Below are 17,709 nucleotides of genomic sequence, written 5' to 3' on the forward strand. Positions count from 1 at the left end.
ACATAGCACAATAGATAATTAACTAACACCAATAAGGGGTGATAATACCAACATGCCCAAGAAATAACACGTAGAAAGTCATTATCTCCTATACGTCGTACCGGAGATAATTTGCATTAATATCACATCGCAAACGGATGTCATTAAAGGATATCCTAATATCAGCTAAGCTTTTAGGTTAGAAGATTTAAAAATGCAAGCGAATGGCAGGAGTCGGTCAAGCTATCAACATCTTTTAACGATCGACTACCTTTTGCTTTCCGGCTTACCCGGTGTGTCGCCGTGCGCATTGTAGAGTTATTCATTGGTCAAGTGATTCCGTTCATAGCTCAAATTCAACTGTCCTTCATTCAATGATCAAGATAGTAGATTTACCATACAACACTCGCGATAAGTTAATTTCCTTTTACTTAGGAAAGTAGATTTCTGTGTAACGCAACAAGCCTTTTCTCGGCCATAATCGGTCTCAAACACCCGCACTTAAAATACGAGAAACACATATACCGTTGGAGAGCGTTTGAGAGCGTTTGGTCAGAGCTGTTGAATAAGGATCAAAGCAGCCATCCAAATCTTTGAAAGGCTCCAAACTACGACATACATCAAATTTGACCCTCTTGAAATCCGGTCTCAAATTACATACAAAAAACAGTGATCGCGTTTGTCCTTGAGAACCATAGAATACGCAACAAATACGAACAAAAAATACTTTAACACATTCTGAATAAGTCAAATTACATTTACCTATGGTGAAAGGAAAAAGGAACGGCCTAACTTTTACGGAATGTTCAGTCAAAATCTGCCTAATTCTGCTACTTTCACCGCCATATTGAAAATGAAGCTACCACAATGCAACGGGAGTCACTACATCACGGGCGACGAGTGAGGCAAGAAAAGATCAAAATACGAGTAGTCAGCGGGGAAACAAATTCAACACTTCATATAGAGACATATCAGTTATAGTTGCGGAAAAAAATAGTGTTGTAATGCCGAAATATTAACAGTATACTTCGCTTAATAAATGCTAAGCAATTTTTCAAAAGTGTTTATGGCACATATATCTTTTACTGCTGTAATAAACAATGGAGGCATCGGGAAAGGCATCGGTGGCATCCGGAACGGCACCAAGAAGAATTATATTTACGTTTTGTAACTTGCTGCGTGACGTGCATGACGTGCGTGACGTGCGTGATGGAAAAAGAAAACCAAAACCGTGGTCCCCAAATGAATTCTCCCACCTTGCCCCAAAAAATTTTCAAATTTTTCTTTCCCTGTTCCTATTCGTAAGTCTGGCCAAGCCTCTATGGTCATTGGCCCCGTATAGCCGCTAACTATGGCTTATAAATACAGGTGTTTGGCGTTAAATTGTAGAACTCCCCGAATAAGTCTACGACAGTAAGACGAAACGCGTCGGAGAATAAAGAAATTTTACAACTACTGTTCGCAGAGTGCTGCTCACCAGTTTAGTTTTAAAGATTTTGTTTTAAAATTTGGTGCGATAGCTGTGTTCAGTTTTTCCTGAAGGGACAGAGACACCAACACAACATTTCACCTGCCGTTCGGTTCGAAAGTTAAGTTTTCATCCCGAGTTCATTTGTTAAATTAAATAGGAAAAAAACGCTTCGAACGGAAAACAGAATTATTTTAACGTCTGGATCTTTTGAAAAAAGGTCTCCTAAACGAGTGGCCCTGATTATAAATATTTAAGCATGGTAAACAAATTAGTCGCCTAACTTGGCTGTTCTTGAAGCTCATTGTTTTCCTACATGCCTTTTTCACGTGAAATGAGGGGATTGAATATATATAATAAACACTAAAAGAACTACAGCTGATGTAAATTTTAAATTTCTTATCTAAAGGCTGTGGATACAAACTTATTAATGACTCTAAAAATATAGAAATCTAGAACAAAATTTTTTTTAGAGTTGCTTAGCTTTTCATTTTTCCGGAATCAAAAGTCGCGATTGCAAAATTCAAGTGAAAAGCAAACCAGCTGTGATTAACGCCTTAAACAAGTCAAGATACTTTTTTTCGTCATGCAACAAGTTACATATCGTAAATATCATTCTTTTTGATGCCTTTCCTGGTGTCACCGATGCCTTTCCCGATGCTCCCGTTGGTAAATATAGCAGTAAAAATATTGTTCCAGTCAAAGTGTTTGGAAAATTGCTTAACTTTTTAAATAGCGAAGTATAACCTGGTAACATTTTGGCTTTACAACACGATTGCGTTTTGCAAGTTACAAAACGTAAATGTTATTCCTCTTAGTGCTTTTCCGAATGCCACCGATGCCTTTTCCGATGCCTCCATTGTTTATTACAGCAGTAAAAGATATATGTGCCATCAACACTTTTGAAAAATTGCTTAATATTTTATTTAGCGACGTATACTGTTAACATTTCGGCTTTACAACACTATTGTTTTCTGGAACTACAGCTGATATGTCTCTATATGAGGTATTGAATTTGTTTCCCCGCTGACCACTCGTATTTCGGTCTTTTCTTCTTCCCCCGCTCGTCGCCCGTGATGTAGTGACTCCCCAATGCAACGCAATCGGAGTGCACACACCGCCTGGTGTATTTGTAAGGGCCGATTGTCTAGAGGCAAAGTTGACCCCTGACAGGGACCTTTCCGACGATGATGTTTTCTGGGTACCCTCTTGCTTTGAGGCGTTGTTTGAATTTCAAAAGGCCCTCTTCAATGTTTACTTTGAAGAGATAGTTCTAAGCAATCCTATTGCTTCGCCTTGAAAACCATATTTGAATACCGTACACCTTGAAACCATATTTCACGCCTGATGGTGACAATAGGCGAAAAATATGGCGAAGTGCGTAAATTGGATGGTCTTGGTCGGCTTGTAATGGGTTTTGATGTCCAAGATGTAATGTTTTGCGAATCTTTCCCTTTAAACACCGTGGTATCGAGGAAAGTGATTTGTTGCTCCATGTACCCGTTAACTATATAACCTCATACAACTTTGTCCAACTTGTCGTCAGACAGTTTACTGAACGATTCAAAGTCTTCTAAACCATAATCGTTTATTTTCCTTGATACAGTCCAACGAGACACTCCCAACATTTCCAAAATTCTAGTGTAGCCAAATCTAAAACTAAGGAAGTTTTCGAGCAACTCCGCAGAGATATCAAAAGCTGGCATACCAACCCCATCACTTTTTTACCTCGAGACAAACATTATTTGCAACTGTCGTTGGAGATAAAGATACTTGGGCTAAATTTTGCCGTAGAGAAGATGAGGTATCATAGAAAGCTAAAGAGAGATTATCCAAATGTTCTTAGTCATCTGCGCTAATGTTCGAGCTGCTATCTCGGAGGGTCCGAAGCAAACAAACAGTTAGATCGACCACGACAATATGCTGCTCCACAATTTCATGATTCTCTTTCGTGTGAGAAATCTGGTCAGTTCTATCAGGATCTATCAGGGACAGAGGAAAGAAATCTGGGCAGGTCAAATTCCACATCGAAGTCGAGAATCGTGTCATCCTCCTCCTGGGCTGTTCGCATTACAAAGGACGCGACAGATGCAGCCATGTTTCAGTAACAGACAAGGTTGTACTTAACTGGCCAGATGTATTGGGGGCTCAAGGATAATTGACTGAATGAGTTACATGAACAGTTGAATGTGGAATAAATAGTTGGATGTTAGATACATAGTTGAATATCAAGTAATCAGTTGAATATAAAACAACACGTTGGAAGTTGAATATCGAACTGATGGTCGAAGTACAAAATTGATTATAAAATTGGAAAAGTTGAATATTGCCACATTTGGCCTGTCATACACTGAATTCCACAAGTTCTATTTGTTGGAAATACCCAAGGATTATTCCCGTTTTTTTCTAATGTATTCAGCCGATTATGTTTACATAAGATAATTGACTAAATCGACTGTTCCCACGGCTCGTGTTTCACATCAGATCGTAAACAGTCGTGGAGTACCAATTCAGGGTCGTAACGAGGTATATGGGATCAGGGATCAAAGGCCTAAAAAAGGGTGGGATCAGGGATCACAGCCTCGGATCCGGGATCAAAGCCCTCGGGATCGGGATCAGCGTGTTTTCCATGGGCTCAAGGATCAGGCGTCTAGATTTTGTGGGATCAGGGATCAAAATTTTCATCGCTTTTGGGATCAAGGATTAAAAATTTGCGTAAAAATACGGGATCAGCGACGAAAAAATATACCTCGTTACGACCCTGACCAATTGCTTCACGAAAACCTACTTACTCATGCTCGGGCTGGGTTGTCTTCGCTTTTCACAGCAGATGCAGCTTTTTTCGATAAAAGTTAGACGCTAAGTGTTCAATGGCTGTTTCGTTTCTCCCTTTGTAATTGAGCCTCGGTACTCGGTGAAGCATTTTCATGCGAACTTAGCATCTTTACAAAAAAGTTCCGAATTTGACTCAACTGTGTTATCGTCAACCGCGCTATTTTAATAATTTTTATTTTTACCTAATTCTATTTGCAAGCTTTTTGTCAATGTTCTTTTCAATCACAACACAGCATTCCTCAGTAACGATAAAGATAAACATCTATTTCGTTCCAATTCTGCCGCATTTATTATAGCAAGTCGTACAGTATACGCAAGAATGAAATGCGAACAAACTACCGAATTCGAACTATTGAAATTGTTGCCATAAATCCTTGCTTCCTCTGATGTGAAACGTCATAATAATAGTGGGGACTATTACGCCCAGTCTAAAGCCTGGTTCACGATCGCTGGTTCGCCAGCGATCGTCTCCGATTATCTGTGAACAGCTCTGCGATCGTGTGCGATCATGGGCGAAGAACCATGGTCTATTCGTGCGATCGTCTCCGATTATATGTGAACAGCTGTGCGATCGTGTGCGATCGAGTGCGATCGCGATCGCGATCGCAGACGATTGCAGGAATAGAGCCATGTTCTATTCGTGCGATCGGTTGCGATCGTCTGCGATCGAGTGCGATCATATATGAACATAGTTCTGCGATCATGCGATTGGAATGTGTCCCATAATACTATGTTTTCCCAGCGTGCAGCACTGTAAGCGGCATGATACCATGACAACCAGTTGTTTATCATTTTTTACACTTGCGTGTGTTTTGACAAGATGGAAGGTGAAATTAACACGGAACAGTTTATGGAAGAAATTAGAAAATACAATTGTTTGTTCGAACGCTTTAGCAAAGAATTCAAAGACAAGTTCAAGAAGATTAACGCCTAGTCCAAAGTAGGCGAAGTTTTTAGCATTTTCCCAGCAGCTGCTGCGATCAAATGTGAACATGTGATTCGCGATCTTCGGTTGAGTGATTTCAGCGATCTTGCGATCACCTGCGATCGTCTGTGATCGTCTGCGATTATAGGTGAACCAGGCTAATAAAATAACTTTAAACAGTTTCTGAACAAGAACGAAGTAACTACTTCTACTACGAGTCGTTCGTAAAGCCTATTTTAGGTTATTGTAAATCGACTCGCCCGAACACTAACTAGACAAAAAAACCTTAAGTGACTGTTAGTTTAACTTATTTTTAATCATTAGGAGTAAAAAAAAAAAACACAAACGCGACTGGATGTAAATTTTAGTGTGCGTTTTCGGCTTACGAACAATAGAAAAAGTCTCAATGTAACAGTAGAGGGTGGAGCAACAGAATTTCGTTGTGGAACACAAACAGTGGATTCCCGATTTTTCAAATCTCCATGGGAAATGAAAATCAGATGAAGTACTTGGGTAGGCTGGGGGAAGGGGAACGACTAGTTTTTCGTTTTTTTTAAGCAGGAAAATGCGTACTCAACTACTCATATTCGTATTTGCTGCAACCTACAATAGGTACATTATTAATTAAGCATGAGTTGACCGACGTTTGTGAGCATGTATTTGAGGGTCGGATGGTGTGCTCTTGGCTAACAGTCTCCCGCCTTCCCCTCCTCCTGCGGACGTGTACCATTTCTTCGTTTACTCCAATGCCGCCTTCCAAGCGAAGGGGAAAGAAGAGACTAAATGAAGAGACTTTAAATTTTAAAGGGGCACTTAACAGTTTTACATGGAACTGTTCGTATTGAAGTTTGATCTATTACGAAGACGTTTCAAACGACGTTTATACGCTCTGTCTAACTCTTCACTATCATATCAGCTCTCACATCACGCGCTTACCTAAACATCAACAGCTTTTGTTTAAATCTGTCATCAACTTCCTGTAATAACTGCCTTTACACACACACGTTAATAAAAAAAATTCCAAAAAATTTCCCATGGCGCCAAGGCACGCTTAATACCCGAATTTTTTAAAACCTGCGCCAAAACATAAACAACTATGCACTGTTATCATTTTTTTAAACGGATCCTTATTGTCTGCTGAACAAAAGATAGTCGGCACCCCTTACTTCTGTTGCATAAACCAATTATCGTACCTAAAACAATGGTTAATAACAGTGTTATTTGATATTTATGTATCACACTTTGGAGTTGATGGAACATTTTTATCACCAAAATGTTGACAAATCAACCTAGTTAGGAGTATTACATCGATTGACGCTTAATTCAGGCTATTTTCTGAAGCTGAGGCACAGATAATACAAACAGATTATTACATCTAAGCGTTATGACGTATAGGACATCTACAGGGGCCTTTCTTCTCTGTAAGCTGTTTCGAGTGGCTCAACTTTAAATTTTCTGCGTGAGTAGAACGGTACTACGCAAGTTTTGACCCTTTTTTCAGGTTAAGACTAATTGTTCGTGATTTCCTGTTTTCACTAGAAAGTTTACAAGCTTCAATTATCGTATCCAGAATAGTCTAGCTTATCCAAAGGGTTAAGTTCATTCGGACCGTGAAAATTGTGATGTCATGCTCAACCGTTCTAGTCGGACAGAGGATGTTAAATGAATGTTCTGGCTGAACAATATGACCAGTGAAGGAAGGATGCGATTAATCAAGTATATTTTATCTTCGGCTTTATTAGCAAATTTGAGGTTTATCTGTTTTGCCCAATCCGACTGGAGAATTCTAACAATGAAAATCACATCTAACAATAGTGAGCCGAGGGGTGGGTGTAACGGAAAAGGAAATAAAGCCTATTAATTCAGGCTGCATACTTATCAATCTGACGGTTGAAGCGACCTTTTTCAGTGTACGTGCAAGCTCAGCAAGGGTGAGTCACGCTTTGAAAATACGAAAATCCGTTTGATGTTGTCATCCAACGTCAGACGAGGGGAGAAACTCGATGGTAAAAGTTGAAGCCTACGACATTCAACAGAAACGAACAGTACCGTGACAGAAAATGCCGAACAATCTCAAAGCTTTAAACAAGTTTTCCAGGTCAGTGGACGAGAGTATTCTACAGAGAAGCATTCCTGTGTGCCACTTTAATCCGTCGACTACAAAAAAAGCCATGGAGATCGAAGTTGTTGACAGATTCCGGGAAGGTTCGCATGCAGACTTCTGTGAAAGAATGTACAAGAGTTTTAAATCTCAGAGTGCCGTAATGGAACTTAACAGAAGATTGAGTTCGGCCCAGTATACTTTTCCAGACGACAATGGGATTTTATCCACAAAGTTTCCTGAGCAGGCTGTTTGCGAAAGCAGGGAAAAAGAAACGAAAAGCGGCCATTCCAGGACAGATGTCGACATTAGAAGTTTACTTAGACTTCAATCGAATGTCTCTTCGGCAAAGCCGGGAAATTTAGGCTTGAAAAATCGTTTAAATGCACATAATGGAATTTTTGAAATGCAAAATATCACTTATGTTTCTGATAAAGCCAACTTGAGCGCCGCCGAAACAGAGTGCAATGGTACAGAACATGCAGAAGAACATGGAGCGCTGGGCATAACAACTCCGCGTAAGAATAAACAGCCACAGCTGAAACTTTTGTTTAGCTCCGGACAAGGTGGCGTGGGGCAAGATGAATTTGACACATTTAATGAACCTGTCGGGGTAACTGCTACGCCAGATGGTAAAATCATTGTGGCAGACTACAACAACGACAGACTACAAGTATTATCCAGCGACGGGAAATTTATTCGCGCGCACGATCACTACTCGAGGGAGAGCGGAAAGAAATTTCCGTTCATGTGCCCCGCTGGGATTGCGTGCGATGCATCAGGTAACATAGCCGTCGTGGAAAAAGGCAAAAATCGTGTTGTTGTTCTATCTCCAGCCTGCACAATCGTGCACGCTTTCGGTCGACATGGCAAAAAACAAGGTCAGTTCAGAGGGCCCCACGGAATCTTTATAGACGCTCGAAACCGCATTATCGTCACTGACACAATGAACTGCCGCATACAGGTTTTTGACCGAGAAGGAAATTTTCTCTTCTTGTTCGGTGATAAGGGGCCAGGGAAACTCAACTACCCATGCTACGCGATCTTTCACGAAGGACGGTTCTACGTAACTGATACAGACAATGACTGTGTGAAAGTGTTTGACACTCGCGGTACTTTTTTGAGGACTTTTGCAGATGGACTCAGCGCGCCTTCCGGGATTGCGGTCTACAAGGGAAAATACCTTCTCGTCTGTGATTATAGTAATGACTGTGTGAAGATCTGTTCCCTCGAAGGACGGGTGTTAAGCTCGTTTGGAAGCAAAGGAGACGGTATTAATCAGTATTGTGGTCCTGAGGCTCTTGTGGTTACTCCACAAGGAAATATTGTCGTAAGCGACAAACTTAATTCCAGAATCCAAGTGTTCGACTTAGTTATTTGAGGAATTAGTTTTAAAAAAATTGTATTCATCGATTTTTATGCTGGTGTTCAGGCTCGCTAAAAACTAAAATGCGAAATAAACCGTGCGAAAGTCATTAGAGCGATGAAAGCTATAAAGGAAGATAAAATTCCCAACAGGATTCACTCTGAATTTACAATAGCAATAACAGTTTGGTCACGTTTTTTAATTGTTACGCGAAGTGCCATATCTAAATCCCAACAATTAGAGATAAATCTTCTCAAAATTGTTCTGGACCGCCTGTTCAATCTCTTAGTTTTAAATTGTGCGGTCTCTTTTTCATTTCCCTTCGACTGTTTTTGATTAGAATCCCGATGAGATTAAAGCTCAAATTTATTCAAACCGAAGGTCTCCTTCCCATGATGCCTGTCTGGTTCAGACTAAGAGAGTATGAATCCTGAGCAGTTAATATTCTCTTGTTTCAGACCATTTCCTGCGGGCATCGTCGTCAAGGTTTTTCTTCAAGCTTCCGAAGAAATTTTTTTCATAGTGCAAGTTTGAACCAAGATTTTAATTTGAAAAAGGAAAGACTACTTTCGAGTAACTTCCTTCTACCAAGGTTATCCGCAAATTTTTGTTAAATCGCATTGTTGAAACTCTGATAGGCTGTGGCTTGTTTTAAATCTGCATAGACCGTTTTTTTAGTTTTTTTTTATTAGTTTAAAGATATTGCAGGAATGATGTAAAATGTACAGTTTGCAGATATTTTATGAAGATGCTAGATTGTTCAATGGACTGTACAAAATTCACTTGATTTAAAATATTACTTAAGTATTTAGCCAGATATTTATTCGTATTTCAAAGTTGATAGATAGAGCGATTAAAGATATAACACAGCCTCACATCAGTTCTTATGGAATCGCTCCAGTTACCAGTTTACCTTAATCCTGATTACCAATTTTTAGACTTACAGAGAACGGACTTGCGCAACATGAAACTAAGACGAACCGTTGTCGTTTAAACAACCAATTGGTGCTGTTGCGAAACACAACAAAAGACATATTCCCGCTCATTTTATCAAGTGCGAGCAAAATAGATTGACTGTAGTCAACGTAGAGAGAGAGTGATTTCAACCGAGGTTAGAGTTACAGACGCACGAATTCTGTACGGCATAACAGTTTTTCTTCCTAAAGCTGTTAGGAACAAATCAGTTAAACAAATGCGTTTTAAGACATTTAGAACTAAGACCAACTAAGGTGTACGCAATCTGATAACAATATTTTTGTAACTTGCGTGGTTTGATTCTAACCAAAGTGTCGCACGGATCAGAATTAATTGTCTTCATTTAAAGCCATTTTGAACTTTTTCTGCCAGTTTTTAAGCTTAGTAAGAGAACTATCATCCTCTTCAATCTTGGTTCCCTGGAGCTCAAATATTCTTTCCACACATTTCATGGTCACATAGTGGTCCGTGGCTTGCAGTGATAGTCTTCGATTGACTTTCATTGAGACGTGTGCTTCTCTGAAGGCCATTTTTGCAGCCCTGGCAGCCGAAGTGTACTTCAGCTTAGAGATTTCGTTCATACGAGCTTGCCGACTGTCAGGTATCACCTTAGGTTCTTTCTTTGAGCGCGACGCAACGAATTCCAGTTTCTGTGGTTGGTTAGGTTTGTTCGAATTACCCTGGTAACCCTCAGGCACTCCTTCTAAGGAATCGCGTCTTCCTTCTTGATTTCCTACAGTAGAAAGGTTCCCCCTCAAGAAATCATGGCTTCCGGCAGTACGTGGATCAAATTTAATAACGTCGGACACCAAAGAAGACTTTCTTCCTTCAAGCTTGTGTTCATGTTCTTTATTCGACACAACTGTTAAGACATCTGTGACTAATGTACTCCGACGCCTTGGTCGAGGTTTGTTGTAAGAAACTTCGGCGAGCGGTTTCGTTTCTTCCTCAATTTTCTGAAGGGACATCCTCCTTTGTGCGAAGGACCGCAGCAAGTCATTGCGCAAGTCTAGAGCGCAGTCTTTGTCGTGTATTTCGAGACCGGAAATAGTATGCCGCCGAGCTTGGTTGCTCTGTTTCGTTGCGTGGGCGGGCGCAGTGTAAGTGAAGCAAGTAACTATCTTGGTTTTCTTGCCGATTTTGGCGGGTGTTTTCTGAATTTCAACGGGGTAAGTTTCCTCTTCTGAGAAACAAAAAAACAAAAAAAAAACGAAACAAAAAAAAAATAGATAAAACATTTAAATTACTTCAACTGACGTCTCACAACGTCAATATCAAGACTGCGCCTCGAGCACCACTTTTTTGTCCTTATCTCATTTTGACCACATCTGTAATTTATCACCGAACGACAAAGAATCTGTTTGTTAATTAGTTGATTGGCTATCCTGTCGATAAATCCTGTGAGCTTTCTCTTTAAGACATTACATTTATGTTTATCATTGAATTTTCTATCGTGATTGTTTTCCCTTAAGTCAACATCATCATTGCACGTTTTCTATTTCAGTATAATTATCATAGAAGTTACTTAATTGAGTCATAGTGAATCCCCGCTGTCAACCATCACTGAGTTAGGTTACTCGAATTACAAATTCGCATGTTTTATGCTTACCGAATTCGTTTATCTCTTGAGGGGCACATTCCGGGGGCTTACGCACAGGGATCGGCTGAGGAGCATCGGCAAGATAGTGCAGGTCACGGTTTTCATCGATGGCCCGTATGCACCAGGGGCTCTTAAATGCTTCCTCCGCTGTGGCCCGTTCATATTCGTCCACATCTAACATCCAGCGGACAAGATCACGATACTCTGTTGAGAGAAGTCAACTGTAAAAAATCAATTTAAGGAAAAACATACTGGAGTCCAAACTCCGTAGAAAATATGTATTAAACCTGTTAAATGTACCACAACATTTGGATAAAAAAAAATCCGAAACTTCTTAAAATTCCAAGCGAAGGGGTAACACATATATGCGAACGAAAGCTCAAAAGCAATTAACTAAAACTCCGCGAAAACAAACAAAAAATGCGCGAAAAATGTCCACGTCAGTTTTCCAAAGTCGAGGTTACAGTTCTTTGACGTGATTGGTTAATTTGCGACATCACTTACGCGGCACGCGAATACAAAGAGAATACAAAGGGGGGAGGGAAAGAGAACAATTTTTACTTGAAATTTCAAAAAGAAAGAGATTTTCTAAATCAACTATGAAAAGTTATCAAAGGCTGGAACTAACTACCGAAGAATGACCGACCTGGTGCGTTTTGATACACAGATTTGAGTTAAACGTATTGCAAGCCTTGCTCTCAAAGCAAACTGCAACAATTTTGTTCCGACTTCATCACAATTTGTATACTCTGCACCTTTAAATGCAATCATAATACCACTTTTTACTATTGTTACGCGTACTCTGTATTGATGCCATGATCTAGTCCTAGCGGAGAAGGCATGAACTATTACATAATGGTATTTCTCGTGGTGACTTATTCAATGAGAAAATAGATAGAGGAGGAGGATAGTGGAGGAGAACGTATAAAAGTGCATCGCTAAGTGGAGGATTTCTCGCATTGTAGGACAGGGCTTACTTCACCAAAGTACCTCCCATTTTTTTTAAGCGGCATAAAACCAACAAGTAGAGCAATTTTAAATTCAGCGTCGAAAGAAATCCGCGATTGCTTTGTTTATGCTCTGCTCCGCTATCCGATTCGTCCAGAAAACTCACCCACTCTCTCGACCAGTCACTCTATCTTTTTGGTTTAGAAACTGGTTCGAAGTTGTTACACCAGTTGCAAAACCTTGTTAAGTGAGTTTAGTATACAGTGCACAGTACACAGAGTACTTTCGCTTTCCATTTGAAAATTGCTCGAACGTTTTCAGTCAAAATCACTACCATACCTTTACTAACTCTTTTCGAAAACTTGATTTTGTTGGTGTAGTCATCCTTTATTAAATTTCTCATATCATTTTCACTAAAGGGAAGTCTCGCACAGCCCATTGCATACAGTACAACACCCATGCTCCACACGTCGGCTTTTTTACCGTCGTACGGCCTGCCTCGAAGGATTTGAGGACAACAATAGGCGAAGGAACCACAGTAGGTTTCTAAAGGACGATCTTTCACCGTGCCCACGGCAAAACCAAAATCTGAAATAAAGAAGCGGATCACCTAGTGAAGGTACTAATGAGGAATTGCCTTTATTTTAACTCTTCATTCTCGCGACATGTCTGCGTGGCTTTATTCATTACATGATTAGGGAACAAATTTATAAAAAAAAAACATTTACGACAAAGGAGGCTGGAGTCTAAACTCCGTAGAAAACATGTATTGAACGTGTTAAATGAACCCCAACATTTGGCTAAAATAAAAACCCCGAAACTTATTGAATCTCCAAGTAAAGGGGTAACAAGTATACGAGAACGAAAGCTCAAAAATAACAAACTAAAACTCGCGAAAAAAAACTAAAAGTACGCGAAAAATGTCCACGTCAGTTTTCTAATGTCAAGGTTAGAGTTCTTTGACGTGTTGGCTAATATGTGAAATCACGCGCGCCGCGCTGAAAACAACAACAACAAAAAATCAAACGAGAGGAAGAGAAAAATTGTTACTTGAAATTTAAAAACGAAGGAGATTTTCTACAAAATTGTTGATTGAAATTATTCCTGGCATGAGGAATTCGATTCCCTTTTCTAATTCAGACAAGCTTTCAAAAATCTAACGTGTTTAAATTTTTACGGCGTTGGTATACCCTTCTAACAATTTGGAAATGTCGTTGTCACTAATAATTAACAGTTAGATCATGAGCGTGAGATTTCTATCGCTCGATGTTTGATGAAGGCGAAGCCCTCGAAAACAATCACACATAAAAGTCGAGCGTTCATTATCTAATAGGATATATTATTACCCGTCTTCAACACTCGTTTTCACTATTATTTTATACAGATGATTTGTCTAATTGAACTGCTCAGTGCGTTTTTTTAGCCAACGCATCTTCTTAAACTATAATTTTTCAAGATAGCTACCTGTTACTTTTAACTTTCCGTCCCCAGCTATCAATATGTTTTCACATTTCAGGTCTCTATGTACCACGTTTTCCTTGTGGCAGTACGTCATGGCAGCGGCAAACTGACAAAACAGCTTGCGTACCTCCTCTTCAGGTAGCACGGTTCTTGCGTTTATGTATTCCAATAAGTCGCCTCCAGAAGCCAATTGTAGAACAAGATACACCTTAGTGGAAGTTTCCACAACTTCGTACAGCCGGATCTGCATAAATACAGAGTTTGCACCAAAAACTTTGTCTCAACAACATCCCTATAGCCTGCAGAGCAGGCGCAACTTTGGCGAGCGAGTGCTCAATATTTTCTTAGCAAAAATTATGACCGCTATCTTTTATTTTAATAGCAGCAGAGGGCTGTGAAGAGAAAGAAATTTGTACTAATGGGACGGTGGACGGTCAAAAATAAGAAAGATTCGCCTTTCCCCGCCCCCTCCCCCACCACCTCTATCTCCAAGTCAAACATGGCCAGTTGAATAAACGATTGCGAGCTTCTTAGATTAACGCTGACTCGTCCTTATAAGACGCCTGCACTGCAGGCTAACATCTCTATAAAGAACGAATTTGAGTAATAAGTAGTCATGGTTCTGAAGAGGAGCAGGGGATCAGTTTTCGCTTTCGCAAAGCTTTTACGAGGTTCAGAGCCACGTGAGCAATTTCAAGGATACCAATGTACATTCAAATCAACTGTTATGCTCACGGATCGAGAACCTGGATTACGTGCGCGAGCCAACTCGCATCTGTCGACCCCAATCTCTTATACCAAACAGAAAATTCGAACTATCACAGCTCAGCTTTCACTGGCATATACTTGAATAATGATAAGCGCTAATAAAAACTGTGATGAATACGGGAGAACCTAGGCATGGGCAAAAAATTGCTCATAAAACCTTCCTTTTAGGACGTGAGAAAACGTCTGTTTCACTCCTCTAGCCACCTTCGGAATATTTTCGGAACGTCATCGGAAATATTCCTACGTCTCGGTTACGATCGGCGTTCTGTTATAAAGTACTCACACTTTGAGGATGACTTTAGCCAAAAGAAAATTATCAGGAATAAATGTGAGATCTCTTCGCTTTGTCATCGAGTCTCAACTGAAATGAAACTTCTCTTACCAAGTTTGGATGATTGAGTCTGTGCATCAGATGAACCTCTCTAGGCAGAAACTTTTTGAGGAAGTCCTTAGGTGCTCTCCTTTTGTTTATCGTTTTAACTGCTACTTTTTTGTTGTGTTTTTTAGAGTCGGCGAGCTTAACTTTGGCGTACGCGCCTTCCCCCAAGGTTTTTAGGAGAGTATAACCATGTTTCTCGATGGCTGTCAACTGCTGCTCTTTCTTAGGCAGCCACGAATCATTTTTCTTCACCAAGGTGATGTTGGATTTCGTCATTGTTACCGTTTAGTCACTGATATTGAAAATAGTGATGGTTCATGCTCCCTGCCATGCCTTTATCAGTCCATTCATGTGACCATGTTCCGGAAATTCTCAGCCTTACTCTTATGTAGCAGCGCGCAACTTTGAACGACGAGTTAATTAGAAGTTAACAATATGACGTCATTAATAGAAATGGCGCCAGTTAATTACCATCTGGCTCCAGTTTTTCGAAGGGTGGATAATGCCATCCACTGGACAAATCTCTAATCGTTGAATAACGCAGTACGTTTTATTAACAATTATCCGCTGGATAGCAATTTATCCGTTGGATAGAGTTATCCGCCCTTAGAACAACTGAGTCCTGGGCATGACTCACACAAGGGGTCTCCTGTTCTTTTTCTGTTTGTTTTTTGTTTTCGTTCGTTTAACAAGATGCTGTCCTGAGATAATTTATACTTCATCGTGAAACACAAACCAAAAACAATGTAAAAATCTGCTGTGTCAAAGTGAAAAAATTCGTCCCTGATGCTCAGTAACCAAGTGCCAAAAATATTAACGGCGGCATGGTTAACAGGTCATTCGTATAGATTGTAGTCCTCTACAGCCAATAGAACGGGCCACAATGGAAGACACTTTCAAGGAGGGATTGAGCCCATCCTGATTATTAGCTGCACGTATCGACACTGTGCCAGAATTTGCTGTACATTTTTGTTAGTTTTTCAAGACAACAACTTTTACAATAACTTTATTCGTACCCTACATTAATTATATGCTACAAAAAATTAAATAAATAAATATATATATATATATATATATATATATATATTACATGAAAAATGGAGTGAGTCCAGGCTGCCAATAATAACCGTTGAGGGCTAAAAAGATAAGGTAGCCTTACTTAGGTTATTAATAAATTATTACATTAAAGGGTCAGGTACCACACACGCGCACACACTACACAAAACACAAAAAGGAAAGAAGAAAAAAGCTAGCAGAAAAAAAAAAGACTACAAAAGAAAGCTAAGTATACCAGCATGTAACAACGGAAAGCCAGAAAAAATATAGCTTCGGTAAATCTGCAATTAATATTTAGCAATAAGAATTGACTTACACTTTTTCTTTAAACGTTTAAGAGAAAGGAGCTTTATTTCATCACATATCTTTTCAAAGTTTAGCTCCCTGGAACCTTATGTTAAAAATTCCATAATTTGTTCTGGCTTTTGGGATAGCATAAGTCATCCTGGCTCCAGTTGTTCTAAGATCGGATAACGCTATCCTCTGGATAAATCTCTATCCTCTGAATAAAGCTATACGTTTTGCTATCACTTATCACTTAGCGATATAACCGTTGGATAGCGTTATCCACCCTTTATACAAGTGAGCCCTGGGGGACAACCAAGTGTTATTTCTATGTATTTTCCTAACAGGATTAAAAAATTATTAAAGACCGAAGGTAAAAGTTGATAATGGAACTTAAACATAAACATTGCAAGTTGAAGGGTAATGATATTACACAGCTTGATAACATTCAAGTCTTTAAATAAAGAACTTGAGCGTTCAGTGCTTATCAAAATTTTAGTAATCTCGCCTGAAAACCTTGACGTTCGCCGGTAGAGAAGGTGGTCTACTTACAATGAGAAAACTTGGTAGATGGTGAGAGAGATCATAACATAAATTTCAACTTATGGAAAAGCGCTCAAGGGAATTAAAGAAAATATTGTTAATGAGAGTTGCTAAGTGATCTTTTATTCCAGTTTGCTGCAGAATTTGAGGTTAAAAATAAAATGTGCCCAAGATATCTAAGAAATTTTCCTTACCAGGATGCGGATGTGATGTGCATGTGCGCAGGTGAAGCTTTGGACGTGTGATGAAATAGTTCTTATCCTGATAAATCTCACAGGGAGACTTCATTCGACAGAACCTGTGATATGGGAGAGACAGAGACCACGCTTTCGTTTCCTTTTGCACCGGAACGTGAAGCGCACCTGGCGTTACCAAACTTGTGCGCTGTGTTACTCTTCATTTAAGAGAAAGGAGCTTTATTTCATCACATATCTTTTCAAAGTTTAGCTCCCTGGAACCTTATGTTAAAAATTCCATAATTTGTTCTGGCTTTTGGGATAGCATAAGTCATCCTGGCTCCAGTTGTTCTAAGATCGGATAACGCTATCCTCTGGATAAATCTCTATCCTCTGAATAAAGCTATACGTTTTGCTATCACTTATCACTTAGCGATATAACCGTTGGATAGCGTTATCCACCCTTTATACAAGTGAGCCCTGGGGGACAACCAAGTGTTATTTCTATGTATTTTCCTAACAGGATTAAAAAATTATTAAAGACCGAAGGTAAAAGTTGATAATGGAACTTAAACATAAACATTGCAAGTTGAAGGGTAATGATATTACACAGCTTGATAACATTCAAGTCTTTAAATAAAGAACTTGAGCGTTCAGTGCTTATCAAAATTTTAGTAATCTCGCCTGAAAACCTTGACGTTCGCCGGTAGAGAAGGTGGTCTACTTACAATGAGAAAACTTGGTAGATGGTGAGAGAGATCATAACATAAATTTCAACTTATGGAAAAGCGCTCAAGGGAATTAAAGAAAATATTGTTAATGAGAGTTGCTAAGTGATCTTTTA

The 17,709-nt window shown here is 39.6% G+C and overlaps 2 protein-coding genes across 2 annotated transcripts; one reads left to right on the top strand and one right to left on the bottom strand.

Moving 5' to 3' along the window:
• Positions 1–6,811: 6,811 nt before the first annotated feature.
• On the top strand, positions 6,812–9,532 carry LOC131786232 (RING finger protein nhl-1-like). Its single transcript, XM_059103253.2, has one exon. The coding sequence runs from the start codon at positions 7,268–7,270 to the stop codon at positions 8,687–8,689; it is 1,422 nt and encodes a 473-aa protein (XP_058959236.2). The 5' UTR covers positions 6,812–7,267; the 3' UTR covers positions 8,690–9,532.
• A 141-nt stretch (positions 9,533–9,673) lies between these two features.
• Positions 9,674–15,081, bottom strand: LOC131786231 (MAP/microtubule affinity-regulating kinase 3). Its single transcript, XM_059103252.2, has 5 exons — positions 14,809–15,081; positions 13,662–13,902; positions 12,537–12,785; positions 11,259–11,453; positions 9,674–10,832 (listed from the first exon to the last, which is right to left on the bottom strand). Exons 1-5 carry the CDS (start codon positions 15,079–15,081, stop codon positions 9,979–9,981), a joined length of 1,812 nt encoding a protein of 603 aa, XP_058959235.2. The 3' UTR covers positions 9,674–9,978.
• Positions 15,082–17,709: the final 2,628 nt, after the last annotated feature.

Source organism: Pocillopora verrucosa, chromosome 8 (assembly GCF_036669915.1).
Source record: "Pocillopora verrucosa isolate sample1 chromosome 8, ASM3666991v2, whole genome shotgun sequence".
NCBI lineage: Eukaryota > Metazoa > Cnidaria > Anthozoa > Scleractinia > Pocilloporidae > Pocillopora > Pocillopora verrucosa.

Excerpts from the sequence above, each read along its gene's own strand:
- LOC131786232 (XM_059103253.2), top strand. The coding sequence starts at position 7,268 with ATGCCGAACAATCTCAAAGCTTTAAACAAGTTTTCCAGGTCAGTGGAC.
- LOC131786231 (XM_059103252.2), bottom strand. The coding sequence starts at position 15,081 with ATGACGAAATCCAACATCACCTTGGTGAAGAAAAATGATTCGTGGCTG. Across the intron at positions 12,786-13,661 it reads CGGAAAGTTAAAAGTAACAG|ATTTTGGTTTTGCCGTGGGC; the intron begins GTAGCTATCTTG and ends TCTTTATTTCAG. Across the intron at positions 10,833-11,258 it reads TCAAGAGATAAACGAATTCG|AAGAGGAAACTTACCCCGTT; the intron begins GTAAGCATAAAA and ends TTTGTTTCTCAG.